General features: G+C 68.1%; 2 protein-coding genes across 2 annotated transcripts; one reads left to right on the forward strand and one right to left on the reverse strand.

The window, feature by feature from the left end:
• Window positions 1-502: 502 nt before the first annotated feature.
• METTL1 (methyltransferase 1, tRNA methylguanosine) lies at window positions 503-6,222 on the reverse strand. The gene is made up of 6 exons (XM_058861118.1): window positions 6,069-6,222; window positions 5,593-5,723; window positions 4,321-4,505; window positions 2,136-2,249; window positions 1,101-1,202; window positions 503-682 (listed from the first exon to the last, which is right to left on the reverse strand). Exons 1-6 carry the CDS (start codon window positions 6,167-6,169, stop codon window positions 554-556), a joined length of 762 nt encoding a protein of 253 aa, XP_058717101.1. The 5' UTR covers window positions 6,170-6,222; the 3' UTR covers window positions 503-553.
• Window positions 6,223-10,327: 4,105 nt separating this feature from the next.
• EEF1AKMT3 (EEF1A lysine methyltransferase 3) lies at window positions 10,328-12,563 on the forward strand. Its single transcript, XM_058861091.1, has 3 exons — window positions 10,328-10,762; window positions 11,425-11,536; window positions 12,088-12,563. Exons 1-3 carry the CDS (start codon window positions 10,484-10,486, stop codon window positions 12,561-12,563), a joined length of 867 nt encoding a protein of 288 aa, XP_058717074.1. The 5' UTR covers window positions 10,328-10,483.
• The last annotated feature ends 729 nt before the right edge of the window (window positions 12,564-13,292 follow it).

Raw genomic sequence — 13,292 nt, forward strand, 5'->3', positions numbered from 1 at the left:
GGCCCCAGTCCCGCGGGCAGCCCCGGGGAGGGCTCGGTCCCACCCCGGGTCCCGCTGGGGAGCTCGGGGGGGGACACACGGCCGCCCCCCCCGCCCCAGTAGCGGATTCCTGGGAATTTCCGCCTTGCAGCACCGGGCGGGGCCGCTGGAAAGCCCCCGGTGTGTTCGGGGATGTCACTGTCACCCCCCGGGGGGGGTTTCTGCGATGGGGAAACTGAGGCAGGAACCGGCTCCAAGCTCGCCGCTTTGGACGCGGGGGGGGGGGAAACTGAGGCAGGAACCGGCTCCAAGCTCGCCGCTTTGGACGCGGGGGGGGGTAAACTGAGGCAGGAACCGGCTCCAAGCTCGCCGCTTTGGACGCGGGGGGGGGGGAAACTGAGGCAGGAACCGGCTCCAAGCTCGCCGCTTTGGACGCGGGGGGGGGGGGCGATTCCCGGCAGGCTCCGTGGGGTGGGGGAGGGTCTGGGGGACACCGGCCACACCAGGCTTGGGGACATTTTGTGGCTTTATTACAAAACGGGGCTGCGGGAGGGGTCCGGCCCCTCCCCGCGGGTCAGGGTCCCCCCGGGGGGGGGTCGGGGCGGCGGCGGAACACGGCGGTGCAGGGGGGGCGTCCCGCCCGCCGGGCCCTCTGTCCCTCCTCCGTCACCGACGGCAGCAGCGGCAGCAGCGGCTCCGCGGCCTGCGGGAGCCACCGGGGGCGGCACCGGAGCGTCAGGGACACCCCGGGAACAGCGGGGACACCCCGGGGACAGCGGGGACACCCCGGGGACAGCGGGGACCTCCTCGGTGACCCCCCCGCTGCCCCTCCAGGGAACCTCCCAGTGTGCCCCAGTGCCGCCCCATAAACCCCAGTCACTCACCCAGGACCCCCCGTTAACCCCGGTGTCCCCCCACACTCCCAGTGCCCCCCAGTTTAGCCACCACTCAATCCCAGTGTCCTGCTGTGCTCCTCAACACCCCCCAGTGCCCCCCAGTGCCCCCCAGTTTGGCTCCCAGTGTCCTGCTGTGCTCCTTGACACCCCCCAGTGCCCCCCCAGTGCCCCCCAGTCCCCCCCAGTGCCCCCCCAGTGCCCCCCAGTTCCCCCAGTTGCTCTCACCAGCTGGGCAGGGGGCAGGGGCTCAAACAGGGGGTGCTCCCCAAAATGCTGCAGCATCCACTGGTGCAGCTCAGGCACGTCTGTCACCGTGTACACCAGGCCCTGGGCACCCCAAAATCACCGTGACACCCCAACCCCCCTGTGGGCACCCCAAAAACACTGTGACACCCCAACCCCCTGGGGGCACCCCAAAAACACCGTGACACCCCAACACCCCCCATGGGCACCCCAAAAACACCGTGACACCCCAACCCCCCCCCACGGGCACCCCAAAAACACCGTGACACCCCAACCCCCCCCCGTGGGCACCCCAAAAACACCGTGACACCCTAACCCCCACCACGGGCACCCCAAAAACACCGTGACACCCCAACCCCCCCATGGGCACCCCAAAAACACCGTGACACCCCAACCCCTCCCGTGGGCACCCCAAAAACACGACACCCCAACCCCCACATGTACACCAGGCCCTGGGAGACGTCAAGATCAGGGACACCCCAAAACCTCCCGCTCCCAGAAAGGCTGGGACCCCCCCCCCCCCAACAATCCCAGAGGATCCCCAGGAGCTCAGGGACCCCTGGGGGCGTTGGGGAGGGTCAGGGGGATTTGGGGAGCCCTGGGGGCCTTGGGGAGGGTCAGGGGGGATTTGGGGACCCCTGGGGGCCTTGGGGAGGGTCAGGGGGATTTGGGGAGCCCTGGGGGCGTTGGGGAGGGTCAGAGGGGATTTGGGGAGCCCTGGGGGCGTTGGGGAGGGTCAGGGGGGATTTGGGGACCCCTGGGGGCGTTGGGGAGGGTCAGGGCGATTTGGGGAGCCCTGGGGGCATTGGGAAGGGTCAGGGGGATTTGGGGAGCCCTGGGGGCGTTGGGGAGGGTCAGGGGGATTTGGGGACCCCTGGGGGGAACGGGAGCCTCCCTCACAGGCACAACCCAGAGCTGTGCAAGGACGTGGGGGTGTGGGAGGGAGCCCCGGGGCTGTCAGGGGGTTCTGAGGGGGGTCAGGAGGTTTAGGGGTCCCCTGAGGGTTGGGGGACTCACCCCAGGGCGCAGCACGTAGCCGTACTCGGCCAGCATGGCGGGGCTGATGATTCTCCACTTGTGCTTCGTGCGCTTGAAATGGGGATCAGGGAACAGGAAAAAGAGCTTGGAGAGCTGGGGGGAAATGAGGGGTGTCCTGGGGTGACTTTATCATCCTGGTACCCCCAATCCTCTGCTTTATGTTATATATTAAGTTTTTATGTTCTATATTAAGTTTTTATGTTATATATTAAGTTTTTATGTTATATATTAAGTTTTTATGTTATATATTAAGTTTTTATGTTATATATTGAGTTCTGCACCTCTAAGACTGGCTCTGAGAGCAAGAGAGGAGGAAGAAGAAGCTGCAGTTTGTGTTAAGGACAAACATCACTCCCACACATCTGGCTCCTGGACTGTGGTGTCTGCAGCACGGACAGACAGCAGGACAGAGCTTCTCTCTGGTTTTTAGTTAGTTTTACCCAGCTGAGGCAGAGGAGTTCCCTGGAGCTTTGTTTTCTCCTTTTCTTGGATCTGTGCAAGCCTGCTCTGGACTGAACACCCCAGGAGCTCCCCAGTTCAGCCCCCACTCAATCCCAGTGTGCTCCTCAACACCCCCCAGTGCCCCCCAGTTCCCCCCAGTGCCCCTGGGGGCACTGACCTTTGTTTTCTCCTTTTCTTGGATCTGTTCAAGCCTGCTCTGGACTGAACACCCCAGGAGCCAAACCCCAGAGCTCACGCCTGTGACCCACCAGGGCCTGGGCCCCGGAACTTTCCAGCACCACAGGGACTGATCAGAACCTGAGCGAGCCGAGCTACACCACATGAAAAGGACTTTTCTTCCTAGACTTGCCATCCCATCCAACAGCAAGAGGTTTTATTATTTAATATTACTCAATTTCTGTTAAATAAACAGCTTTTTCCACTTCTCTCCAAGGAATGTTTTTTTTTTCCCTTTCCCGGAGCAGTTGGTGGGGAGGGGGCATTTCCCTGGGGAAATCCCCATTTGGAGTTTTCCTCCCTAATTTACCCTAAACTGGGACAGGGGGGGTCAGGGGGGTCAGAGCCCCCCTGGGCCCTCACAGACTCCCCAAACCCCTGCTGGGCTCAGCCTGGGCTGGGGTGAGGATGGGGAAGGAGCGGGGAAGGTTCCAGAGGCTCCCGAGGCTTTGGGGGGGTTCAGGGCGGGTTCAGAGAACACAAAAACTCCAGGGGGTGTCGGGGGGTTGCTGTGGGTTCTGGGGGGTTGCTGTGGGTTTTGGGGGTTGTTGTGAGTTCTGGGGGGTTGCTGTGGGTTCTGGGGGGTTGCTGTGGGGTTGCTGTGGGTTTTGAGGGTTGTTCTGGGTTCTGGGGGGTTGTTGTGGGTTCTGAGGGGTTGTTGTGTGTTTTGGGGGTTGCTGTGAGTTTTGGGGGTTGCTGTGGGTTCTGGGGGTTGCTGTGTGTTTTGGGGGGTTGCTGTGGGTTCTGGGGGGTTGTTGTGGGTTTTGGGGGTTGCTGTGGGTTCTGGGGGGTTGTTGTGAGTTTTGGGGGGTTGCTGTGGGTTTTGGGAGGTTGTTCTGGGCTCTGGGGGTTGCTGTGGGGTTGCTGTGGGGTTGCTGTGGGTTCTGGGGGTTGTTGTGGGTTTTGGGGGGTTGTTGTGGGGTTGCTGTAGGTTTTGGGGGTTGCTGTGGGTTCTGGGGGGTTGCTGTGGGTTCTGGGGGTTGCTGTGGGGTTGCTGTGGGTTCTGGGGTGTTGCTGTGGGCTCTGGGGGTTGCTGTGGGGTTGCTGTGGGGTTGCTGTGGTTTCTGGGGGTTGCTGTGGGTTTTGGGGGGTTGCTGTGGGTTTTGAGGGTTGTTCTGGGTTCTGGGGGGTTGCTGTGTGTTTTGGGTGTTGCTGTGGGCTCTGGGGGTTGCTGTGGGGTTTCTGTGGGGTTGCTGTGGGTTCTGGGGGTTGCTGTGGGTTCTGGGGGGTTGCTGTGAGTTTTGGGGGTTGCTGTGGGGTTGCTGTGGGCTCTGGGGGTTGCTGTGGGCTCTGGGTGTTGCTGTGGGGTTGCTGTGGGCTCTGGGGGTTGTTGTGGGTTCTGGGGGTTGCTGTGGGTTCTGGGGGTTGTTGTGGGTTCTGGGGGTTGTTGTGGGTTCTGGGGGTTGCTGTGGGCTCTGGGGGTTGCTGTGGGCTCTGGGGTGTTGTTGTATGTTTTGGGGTGTTGCTGTGGGTTCAGGGCTCTCACCTGGGCTCTCTGGAAGAAGTGAGGAAGGTGTTTCATGGCGTTGCCCCTCACGCAGGCCACGTTGCCGAAGCGGCCGGGCTGAGCCGCGCGCAGGGCGCGGATCCTGGCGCGGGTGAACGCGGCCACCTTCCCCCGCAGCTCCAGCCCCAGGGACAGCGTCTGCGGGAAACGCTCGGCCAGCAGCACTGGGGGGTGGGGACAGAGCCTGAGACCCTGAGAGACCCCGAGAGACCCCTGAGAGAACTGAGAGAGACCTGAGAGAGACCCTGAGAGAGACCCTGAGAGAGACCCTGAGAGACCTGAGAGACCCTGAGAGACCTGAGAGACCTGAGAGACCCCTGAGAGAGACCTGAGAGAGACCCCTGAGAGAGACCCTGAGAGACCCTGAGAGACCCTGAGAGAGACCTGAGAGAGACCTGAGAGAGACCCTGAGAGACCCTGAGAGACCCTGAGAGACCCTGAGAGACCCTGAGAGACCTGAGAGACCCTGAGAGACCCCTGAGAGACCTGAGAGACCTGAGAGACCCTGAGAGACCCTGAGAGAGACCTGAGAGACCCTGAGAGACCCTGAGAGAGACCCTGAGAGACCTGAGAGACCCCTGAGAGACCCTGAGAGAGACCCTGAGAGACCCTGAGAGAGACCCTGAGAGACCTGAGAGACCCTGAGAGACCTGAGAGACCCTGAGAGACCCCTGAGACCCTGAGAGACCTGAGAGACCCTGAGAGACCCTGAGAGACCCTGAGAGACCCTGAGAGACCCCCAAGACCCCCGAGACCCCCGAGACCCCGAAAGAGACCCCGAGAGACCCCGAGACCCTCGAGACCCCCCGAACCCCCAAGATCCCCGTGCCCCCCAAGACCCCCGAGACCCCGAGCCCCCCATGCCCTGCCAAGCCCCCTGTGCTCACCCAGCCCCCCCGAGCCCCCCTGAGAGCCCGAGCCCCCCTCACCCCAGCCCCTCCATGCTCCCGTACCCCCCGAGCCCCCCCGTTCCCCCCGGGATCCCGAGATCCCTGAGCACCCAGCCCCTCCATGCCCCCGTGCCCCCCGTTCCCACCCAGCAGCCCCCCCCGAGCCCCCCGTTCTCACCGAGCAGCCCCCCCGTGCACCCCGTTCCCCCCGTTCTCACCCAGCAGCCCCCTCGTGCCCCCCGAGCCCCCCCAGCCCCCCGTTCTCACCGAGCAGCCCCCCCCGTTCCCCCCGTTCTCACCGAGCAGCTCCCCCGTTTCCCCCGTTCTCACCGAGCAGCCCCCCCATTTCCCCCGTTCTCACCGAGCAGCCCCCCGTAGCCGCACCCCACATCTGCGAACTCCACGCGGGCCGGGGGGGTCCCGGGGGGGGCGTCGGGCGGAAAAAAGCTCGGGAACAGCGAGGCCCAGTCCATGTCCTGAGGGCGGGCGGGGCTGCGGGCACCGCGGGGCCGTCACTGCCGGGAACCGGAGCGGCGGCACCGGGGCTGGGCCCGCCTCACCGGGGAGGGAACACGGGGGGGACACGAGGGCGGGGGGGGGGGGCCGGTGTGACCGGGAGGGGATGGGGAGGGGGATCCATCCCGGCTGCTCCCGGCGGCTCCAGGCGCCACACGGGACCATGATGGGGGTCCCGGCCCGGGGGGTCCCGATGCGGGCGCTGAGGCGGTCCCGGGGCCCGGCCCGGGTGTTACCGGGGAGGGTCCGGACGGGTCCCGGGCGGTTCCCGGGCGGGTCCCGGGCGGTTCCCGGGCGGTTCCCGGGGGTCCCCGCACTCACTAGCGCAGGGTGTGGTCGGCCAGCGGGTTCGAGTGCGCGCGCTGTCGGTAGAAGCGCTTCTGGGGCGGCACCGCCGCCTCCTCCTCCTCCGCCGCCGCCATGACAGCACCGCGCGGCGCGGGAGTGTGACGCCACCGAGCGGCGCGGATTGTGACGTCACGAGCAAGCTGCCGGCGGGGCGAGCCTCGGCGGCCCCGAGTTCAGAGCGCCCCCTGGCGGACCGGGGCTCCCAGTGCTCCCAGTGCTCCCAGTGCCCCCCCAGTGCTCCCAGTGCTCCCAGTGACCTCCCAGTGCTCCCAGTGCCCCCCAGTGCTCCCAGTGACCTCCCAGTGCCCCCCAGTGCTCCCCCAGTGACCTCCCAGTGACCCTCCCAGTGCTCCCAGTGCCCCCACAGCACCCAGCCTGGCGCTCCCAGTGCTCCCCAGTACTCCCAGTGCCCCCCAGTGCTCCCAGTGACCTCCCAGTGCCCCCCAGTGCTCCCAGTGACCTCCCAGTGCTCCCAGTGACCCTCCCAGTGCTCCCAGTGCCCCCCCAGTGCCCCCCAGTGCCCCCCCAGTGCTCCCAGTAATCCCAGTGCTCCCAGTGCTCCCAGTGACCCTCCCAGTGCTCCCAGTGCCCCCCCAGTGCTCCCAGTGCCCCCCCAGTGCTCCCAGTGACCCCAGTGACCCCAGTTACCTCCCAGTGCTCCCAGTAATCCCAGTGCTCCCAGTGTCCCCAGGTGCCCCCCAGTACCCCTCCCCAGTGCTCCCAGTGCCCCCACAGCACCCAGCCTGGCACTCCCAGTGCTCCCCAGTACTCCCAGTGCCCCCCAGTGCTTCGAGTGCCCCCAGTGCTCCCCAGCGTGTCCCAGTCCTTCCAGTCACCCCCGTGCTCCCAGTTTGCTCGGTGCCCTCCCAGTGACTCCAGTGCCCCCCAGTCCCAGCCCCTCGGTGCTCCCCAGTGCCCCCAGTCCCAGCCCCTCGGTGCTCCCAGTGCTCCCAGTGCCCCCCAGTCCAGCCCCTCGGTGCTCCCAGTGCTCCCAGTGCCCCCCAGTCCCAGCCCCTCGGTGCTCCCAGTGCTCCCAGTGCCCCCCAGTCCCAGCCCCTCGGTGCCCCCAGTGCCCCCCAGTCCCAGCCCCTCGGTGCTCCCAGTGCTCCCAGTCTCCCCCATGCCCCGACTTCCCCTCTGCTGGAGCCCCCCGTGTCCCCAGCCCCGCCACAATCCCCGCCAGTGTCCCACCCCCCAGTGCCCCCAGTGCCCCCCAGTGACCCCCAGTGCCCCCCAGTGACCCCCAACCCCCCCAGTGACCCCCAGTGTCCTCCAGTGCCCCCCAGTGCCCCCAACCCCCCCAGTGTCCCCCAGTGTCCCACCCTCCGGTGCCCCCAGTGACCCCCAGTGACCCCCAGTCTCCCCAACTCCCCCAGTGACCCCCAGTGCCCCCAACTCCCCAGTGCCCCCCAGTGCCCCCCAGTGCCCCCCAGTGTCCCACCCCCCGGTGTCCCCCAGTGACCCCCAGTGACTCCCAACCCCCCCAGTGACCCCCAGTGTCCCCCAGTGCCCTCCAGTGACCCCCAACCCCCCCAGTGTCCCCCAGTGTCCTCCAGTGACCCCAACCCCCCAGTGACCCCAACCCCCCAGTGCCCCCCAGTGCCCCCAACTCCCCAGTGTCCCCCAGTGCCCCCCAGTGTCCCACCCCCCGGTGTCCCCCAGTGACCCCCAGTGACTCCCAACCCCCCCAGTGTCCCCCAGTGTCCCCCAGTGTCCCCCAGTGACCCCCAACCCCCCCAGTGTCCCCCAGCGTCCCACCTCCCAGTGCCCCCAGTGCTCCCAACCCCCCCAGTCTCTCCAGTCCCCCCCAGTCTCTCCAGTACCCCCAGTGTTCCCAGCACCCCCAGTGTTCCCAGCACCCCCAGTGTTCCCAGTACCCCCAGTATTCCCAGCACCCCCAGTGTTCCCAGTACCCCCAGTATTCCCAGTTCCCCCCCCCGCCCCGGGCTGTTCCCGCTCGGGTCCGTTTGGGGGATTTCGGCTGCGGCCAAACCGGGGGCGATTTCTGGAAAGCCCCGGGGGGACCGGGGGGGCCGGGGGGGGTTGAGCAATGCGGGGCCGGACCCGGCCCGGCCGCTCCCTCCGGCCCTGCCGGGAACGGCTCCGGCCGGGGAGTCCCGGGGTGGGCACCGGGACCGAGCCCGGCCCCCCCGGGGACAGCAGGGGACATCACCATTAACCCGGTGACGCAGGAGGTGACGCTGCTGCGCGGGGGGTCCCGCCGGGGCCCGGTTGTTCATTAGCGCCTTCATTAGCGGTTGTTCATTACCCCGCGGGACCCCCCGGGTCACCCCGGCTCAGCTGGCACCGGGGCCGTGACGCCCCGAACCGGGAACGCCGGGAGCGGCGGCACCGGGGGGCACCGGGAACGGGGGAAAGGCGGGGACCGTGTCCCCCTCCCGGGACAGGGACAGGAACAGGGACAGGGACAGGGACAGGGATGGGGACAGGGACAGGGATGAGGACAGGGATGGAGACAGGGACGGGGACAGGGACAAGAATGGGGACAAGGACAGGGACAGGGACAGACACAGGGACAGGGACAGACACAGGGACAGGGATGGAGACAGGGACGGGGACAGGGATGAGACTGAGACAGGGACAAGGACAGGGACAGGGACAGGACAGGGACAGGGGTGAGCCGGGGCAGGGGGACACAGGTGAGGGACACGGGGCTGGGGGCAGAAAGGACAGGGAATGCATAAGGGACAGCAAGGGGACAGCAAGGACAGGGATGTGGGATCAGGGACATCAGGATGAGGGACATGGGGCCGTTACAGCATGGCCAGGGCCACCAGGGCTGGGGGACACCGTGACTGGGTCAGGACCAGTAACACCGGGGGGTCAGAGACACTGGGACTGGGGACACGGGTGTGACAGGGACATGGACATCGGGACATGGACCACAGGAACCAAGGACAAGTGGGCTGGGGACACCCTGGCCAAGGACACTGGGATCAGGGACATCAGGGGCCCAGGGCTGTGGTGATACTGGTGGCACTGGTGTTGATGGGACAGTGACAGGAGCAGGAAGGGACAGGTGGTGGCACTGAGAGGAACCCCTGGAGGGACCGCGGGGGTGAGATGGGGACACGGCTGGGAGTGGGGTGGCACTGGGGACAGGGACAGGAGACAGGGGACACCAGGGATGGGGCAGGAAAGGGGCTGGGACCGGGGGTGACCAGGGATAGCCTGGGGACACTGGGGACAGGGCAGGTGACAGGGCATGGGGGCAGGGGACACCGGGATAGGGCAGGGGACACCAGGATAGGGCAGGGGACACCGGGATAGAGCAGGGGACACCGGGATGGGGCGGGGGACAGCGGGATGGGGCAGGGGACAGTGGGATAGGGCAGGGGACACCGTGATGGGGCAGGGGACAGTGGGATGGGGCGGGGGACACCGGAATGGGGCAGGGGACAGTGGGAGAGGGCAGGGGACAGCGAGATGGGGCAGGGGACACCGGGATGGGGCAGGGGACACTGAATGGGGCAGGGGACACCGGAATGGGGCAGGGGACACCGGAATGGGGCAGGGGACACCGGGATAGGGCAGGGGGACACTGGAATGGGGCAGGGGACACCGGAATGGGGCAGGGGACATGAGGACCCACCCGCTGACACCGGCATGGGGCAGGCGACACTGGGGACACCAGGGAACATCGGGATGGAGGAGGGAACGGGGCGACACGGCAGGGGACAGCAAGGGACATGAGGGGACACCGGGACGGGGAAGGGACAGGTCAAGGGACAGCGGGGGACCCTCCAGGGGACACTGGCTGTAGGATGGGACACGGGGGTGGGGCAGGGGACACCGGGGGACACCAGGGGATACCAGGGGACACCGGGGGACACCTGGGGGACACCGGGGGGACACCGGGGGGACACCGGGGGGACACGGGGGGACACCGGGAGACACCGGGTGGACACCGGGTGAACACCGGGGGGACACCAGGAGACACCGGGGGACACGGGGGGACACCGGGGGGACACCGGGGGATACCAGGGGACACGGGGGGACACCGGGGGGACACCGGGGGACACCAGGGGACACGGGGGGACACCGGGGGGAACACGGGGGGACACCGAGGGGACACGGGGGGACACCGGGGGGACACCAGGGGATACCAGGGGACACCGGGGGGACACCGGGGGGGACACCGGGGGGACACGGAGGGACACGGGGGGACACCGGCGGGACACGGAGGGACACCGGGGGACACGGAGGAACACCGGGGGACACGGGGGGACACCGGACCCTCCCCGGGACCGCGGGCTGGCACCGAGCGCGCGCCGTGGGCGGAGCCACAGCACCGGTGAAGGGGGCGTGGCTTAACCAACACCGACCAATCAGCTTCGGGGGCTCGGCCAGGCCACGCCCCTTTCGCGATGGCGGCGCCCGGGAGCCACGTGGGGACCGGGGGGGGGCGGGGGGCAGAGGAAGAGAACGGGGAAGGGGAAGGGGAAGGGGAAGAGGAAGAGGAAGAGGAGCAAGAAGAAGAAGAAGAAGAAGCAGAGGCGGCGCTGCGGGCCGTGTTCCCCCGCGACCCCGCGCTCTTCTCCGAGCTGTTCCCGGAGCGGCGCCGGTTCCGGCTGTGCGGGCGCGTCCTGCACATCGCGGAGCACCACGGGCCGCGGCTCGGGCCCGCCGGGGCCGTCTGGGAGGCGGTGAGCGGCACCGGGGGGACACACGGGGGGAGTTCCGGGGCCGCCGGGGCCGTAGGTGACATCCCGGGGGATGTCCTGGGAAGCAGCGGGTGATGGGGAAACCGGGGGATCCCGAGGGTCCGGGGATGTCGGGGACACGGGGAGGGGGGGAGGGGGTCATCCCGGGCGTACCGGGAGTGACGGCGAGGGGGGCACGGCGGGGACACACGCGACATCCCGGGGGTGGCAGGAGGGATTGGGCGGTGGGGGACCCCGAGAGAACGGCGGTACCGGGGGGGTCCGGGGGACAATGGGGGCGTTGTGACATCGCGGGGGGCACCTGGAGTGAGGCTGAGGGGGGGTCCCGAGCCATGGGGGGAACCTCGAGAGAACGGGGAACACCGGAGGGGGTGGGGACCCCGGGAATGGGCACCCTGAGATAGATGGGGCTGCGGCGGGCGGGGGTGTCCCGGGCATCCCGGGGCGGTGGTGGCCGCCGGTGGTGCTGGGGGTCACCGGGGATGGGGGTGGCCCTGGGAGGAGGCGCAGGAAGCGGTGGAGGAGCCCTGGCCTTGGGGTTTGTCCCTGTGGATCGGCAGGAGGGGATCCCCGGCTCGGGGGGGCTCCGTGGGCTGGGTTCCCCCGGCAGTGCCGCCCCCCAGCCCCGCTCTGTGCCCCCCCAGGCCCTGTCCCTGTGCCGGTTCCTGGGCGAGCAGAACCTGGAGCTGGCGGGGCGGCGGGGTCCTGGAGCTGGGGGCCGGTACCGCATCGTGGGGATCTTCGCTGCCATGCTGGGTGCGGGGGGCACTCGGGGGGCTCGGGGGGCACCCCTGTGCGCTCGGGGGGTACCTGTGGGCTGAGGCTGCACCTGTGGGAAGGGTGGGGACACCTGTGGGGCCGGGGAGGGGCACCCTTGGGCTGGGGGGGGCACCCATGGATCGGGGGGCTCCCATGGATCGGGGGGCACCCATGGATCGGGGGGCTCCCCGTGGATCGGGGGGCACCCATGGACTGGGGGGCTCCCCATTCCCCTGCCCAGTACAGAACTGGAAACCGGAGTGAACAACCCTGGAGTTTATTTGGATTCGGGGGTCCTCGGGTGTTTAAACCCCTTTTGACTCGAGGTTTCTTTGGGCCAGGGAGGGTTTGGGGGGGTCCCTCTGACCCGGGGTTTTTCGGGGTATCGGGAGATTTCACTGGGGTTTTGGGGCGGCGGGTGAGGTTTCACTGGGATTTTGGGGTGGTGGGTGAGGTTCCACTGGGATTTTGGGGGTGGCGGCTCTGACCCTCGGTTAATTTGGGTCTGGGGGGTTACTGTGCCCCCTGACGGTCGCGCTGCCGTGCAGGGGCGGAGGTGACGCTCACGGACCGGCCGCCGGTGCTGCCGCAGCTCCGGGAGAACGCGCGGCGGAATTTCCCGGGGGGCGCGGGGGCACCGCGGGTGCGGGCGCTGCGCTGGGGGCGCGACCAGCGCCGCTTCCCCCCCAAATTCCACCTGATCCTGGGCTCCGACATCGTGTACGACCCCCGCGCCTTCGCCCCGCTCCTGGGCACCCTCCGGCACCTGCTGGTGCCCCCGGCCCGGGCGCTGCTCAGCGCCCGCCTGCGGGGCGGCGATGCCGGAGCCTCCCGCTTCTTCCGCCAGATGCTGCCCCCGTTTTTTGGGGTGCGGCTGCTGCGGCGGGAGCCCGAGGGGGACATCGAGATCTACGCGGTGACCCCCCGGGAGGGAGGGGGAGCCCCCCCGGGGCAGGGCAGGGGGGGCGCAGCCCGGCCTGGGGTCTCTTTCGGGGGGCCCGGGGGGGGCACGGAGGAGGATTAAAAGCTCCCGAGGGGGGCTCGGTTCGGCCGGGGTGTGTGTGATTGATTTGGGGTGGGGGTCTCGGTTCGGCCGGGTGTGTGTGATTGATTTGGGGTGGGGGGCTCCAGCCGGGTGTGTGTGATTGATTCGGGGTGGGGGTCTCGGTTCGGCCGGGTGTGTGTGATTGATTTGGGGTGGGGGGCTCCAGCCGGGGGGGGCTGACCCGGGACTGGCCGGGGGAGGCAGCTGGACAAGGGGGGGGGGCTGGAAGGGTCGGGGAGTCTGGGAGGGTCTGGGGGGGTCAGTGAAGATCGGGGGGGGGTTTGGAAGGTTTGGGGGGGTCAGTGAAGATCGGGGGGGGTTTGGAAGGTTTGGGGGGGTCAGTGAAGATCGGGGGGGGTTTGGAAGGTTTGGGGGGGTCTGTGGGGATCGGGGGATTTTGGAAGGCTCGGGGGGCTCTGGGAGGCTCGGGGGGTGGGGTTGGAAGGGTCGGGGGGGGTTTGGAAGGTTTGGGGGGGGCTCTGTGAGGGTCGGGGGGGCTGTGGAAGGTTCGGGGGGGGGCTCTGTGAGGGTCGGGGGGGATTTTGGAAGGTTCTGGGGGCTCTGTGAGGTTCGGGGGGCTTTGGAAGGTTCTGGGGGCTCTGTGAGGGTCGGGGGAGGGCTCTGTGAGGGTCGGGGGGGTTTGGAAGGTTCTGGGGGCTCTGTGAGGGCCGGGGGGGCTGTGGAAGGTTCGGGGGGGGGCTCTGTGAG

Source organism: Poecile atricapillus, chromosome 35, assembly GCF_030490865.1.
Source record: "Poecile atricapillus isolate bPoeAtr1 chromosome 35, bPoeAtr1.hap1, whole genome shotgun sequence".
NCBI classification, from domain to species: domain Eukaryota; kingdom Metazoa; phylum Chordata; class Aves; order Passeriformes; family Paridae; genus Poecile; species Poecile atricapillus.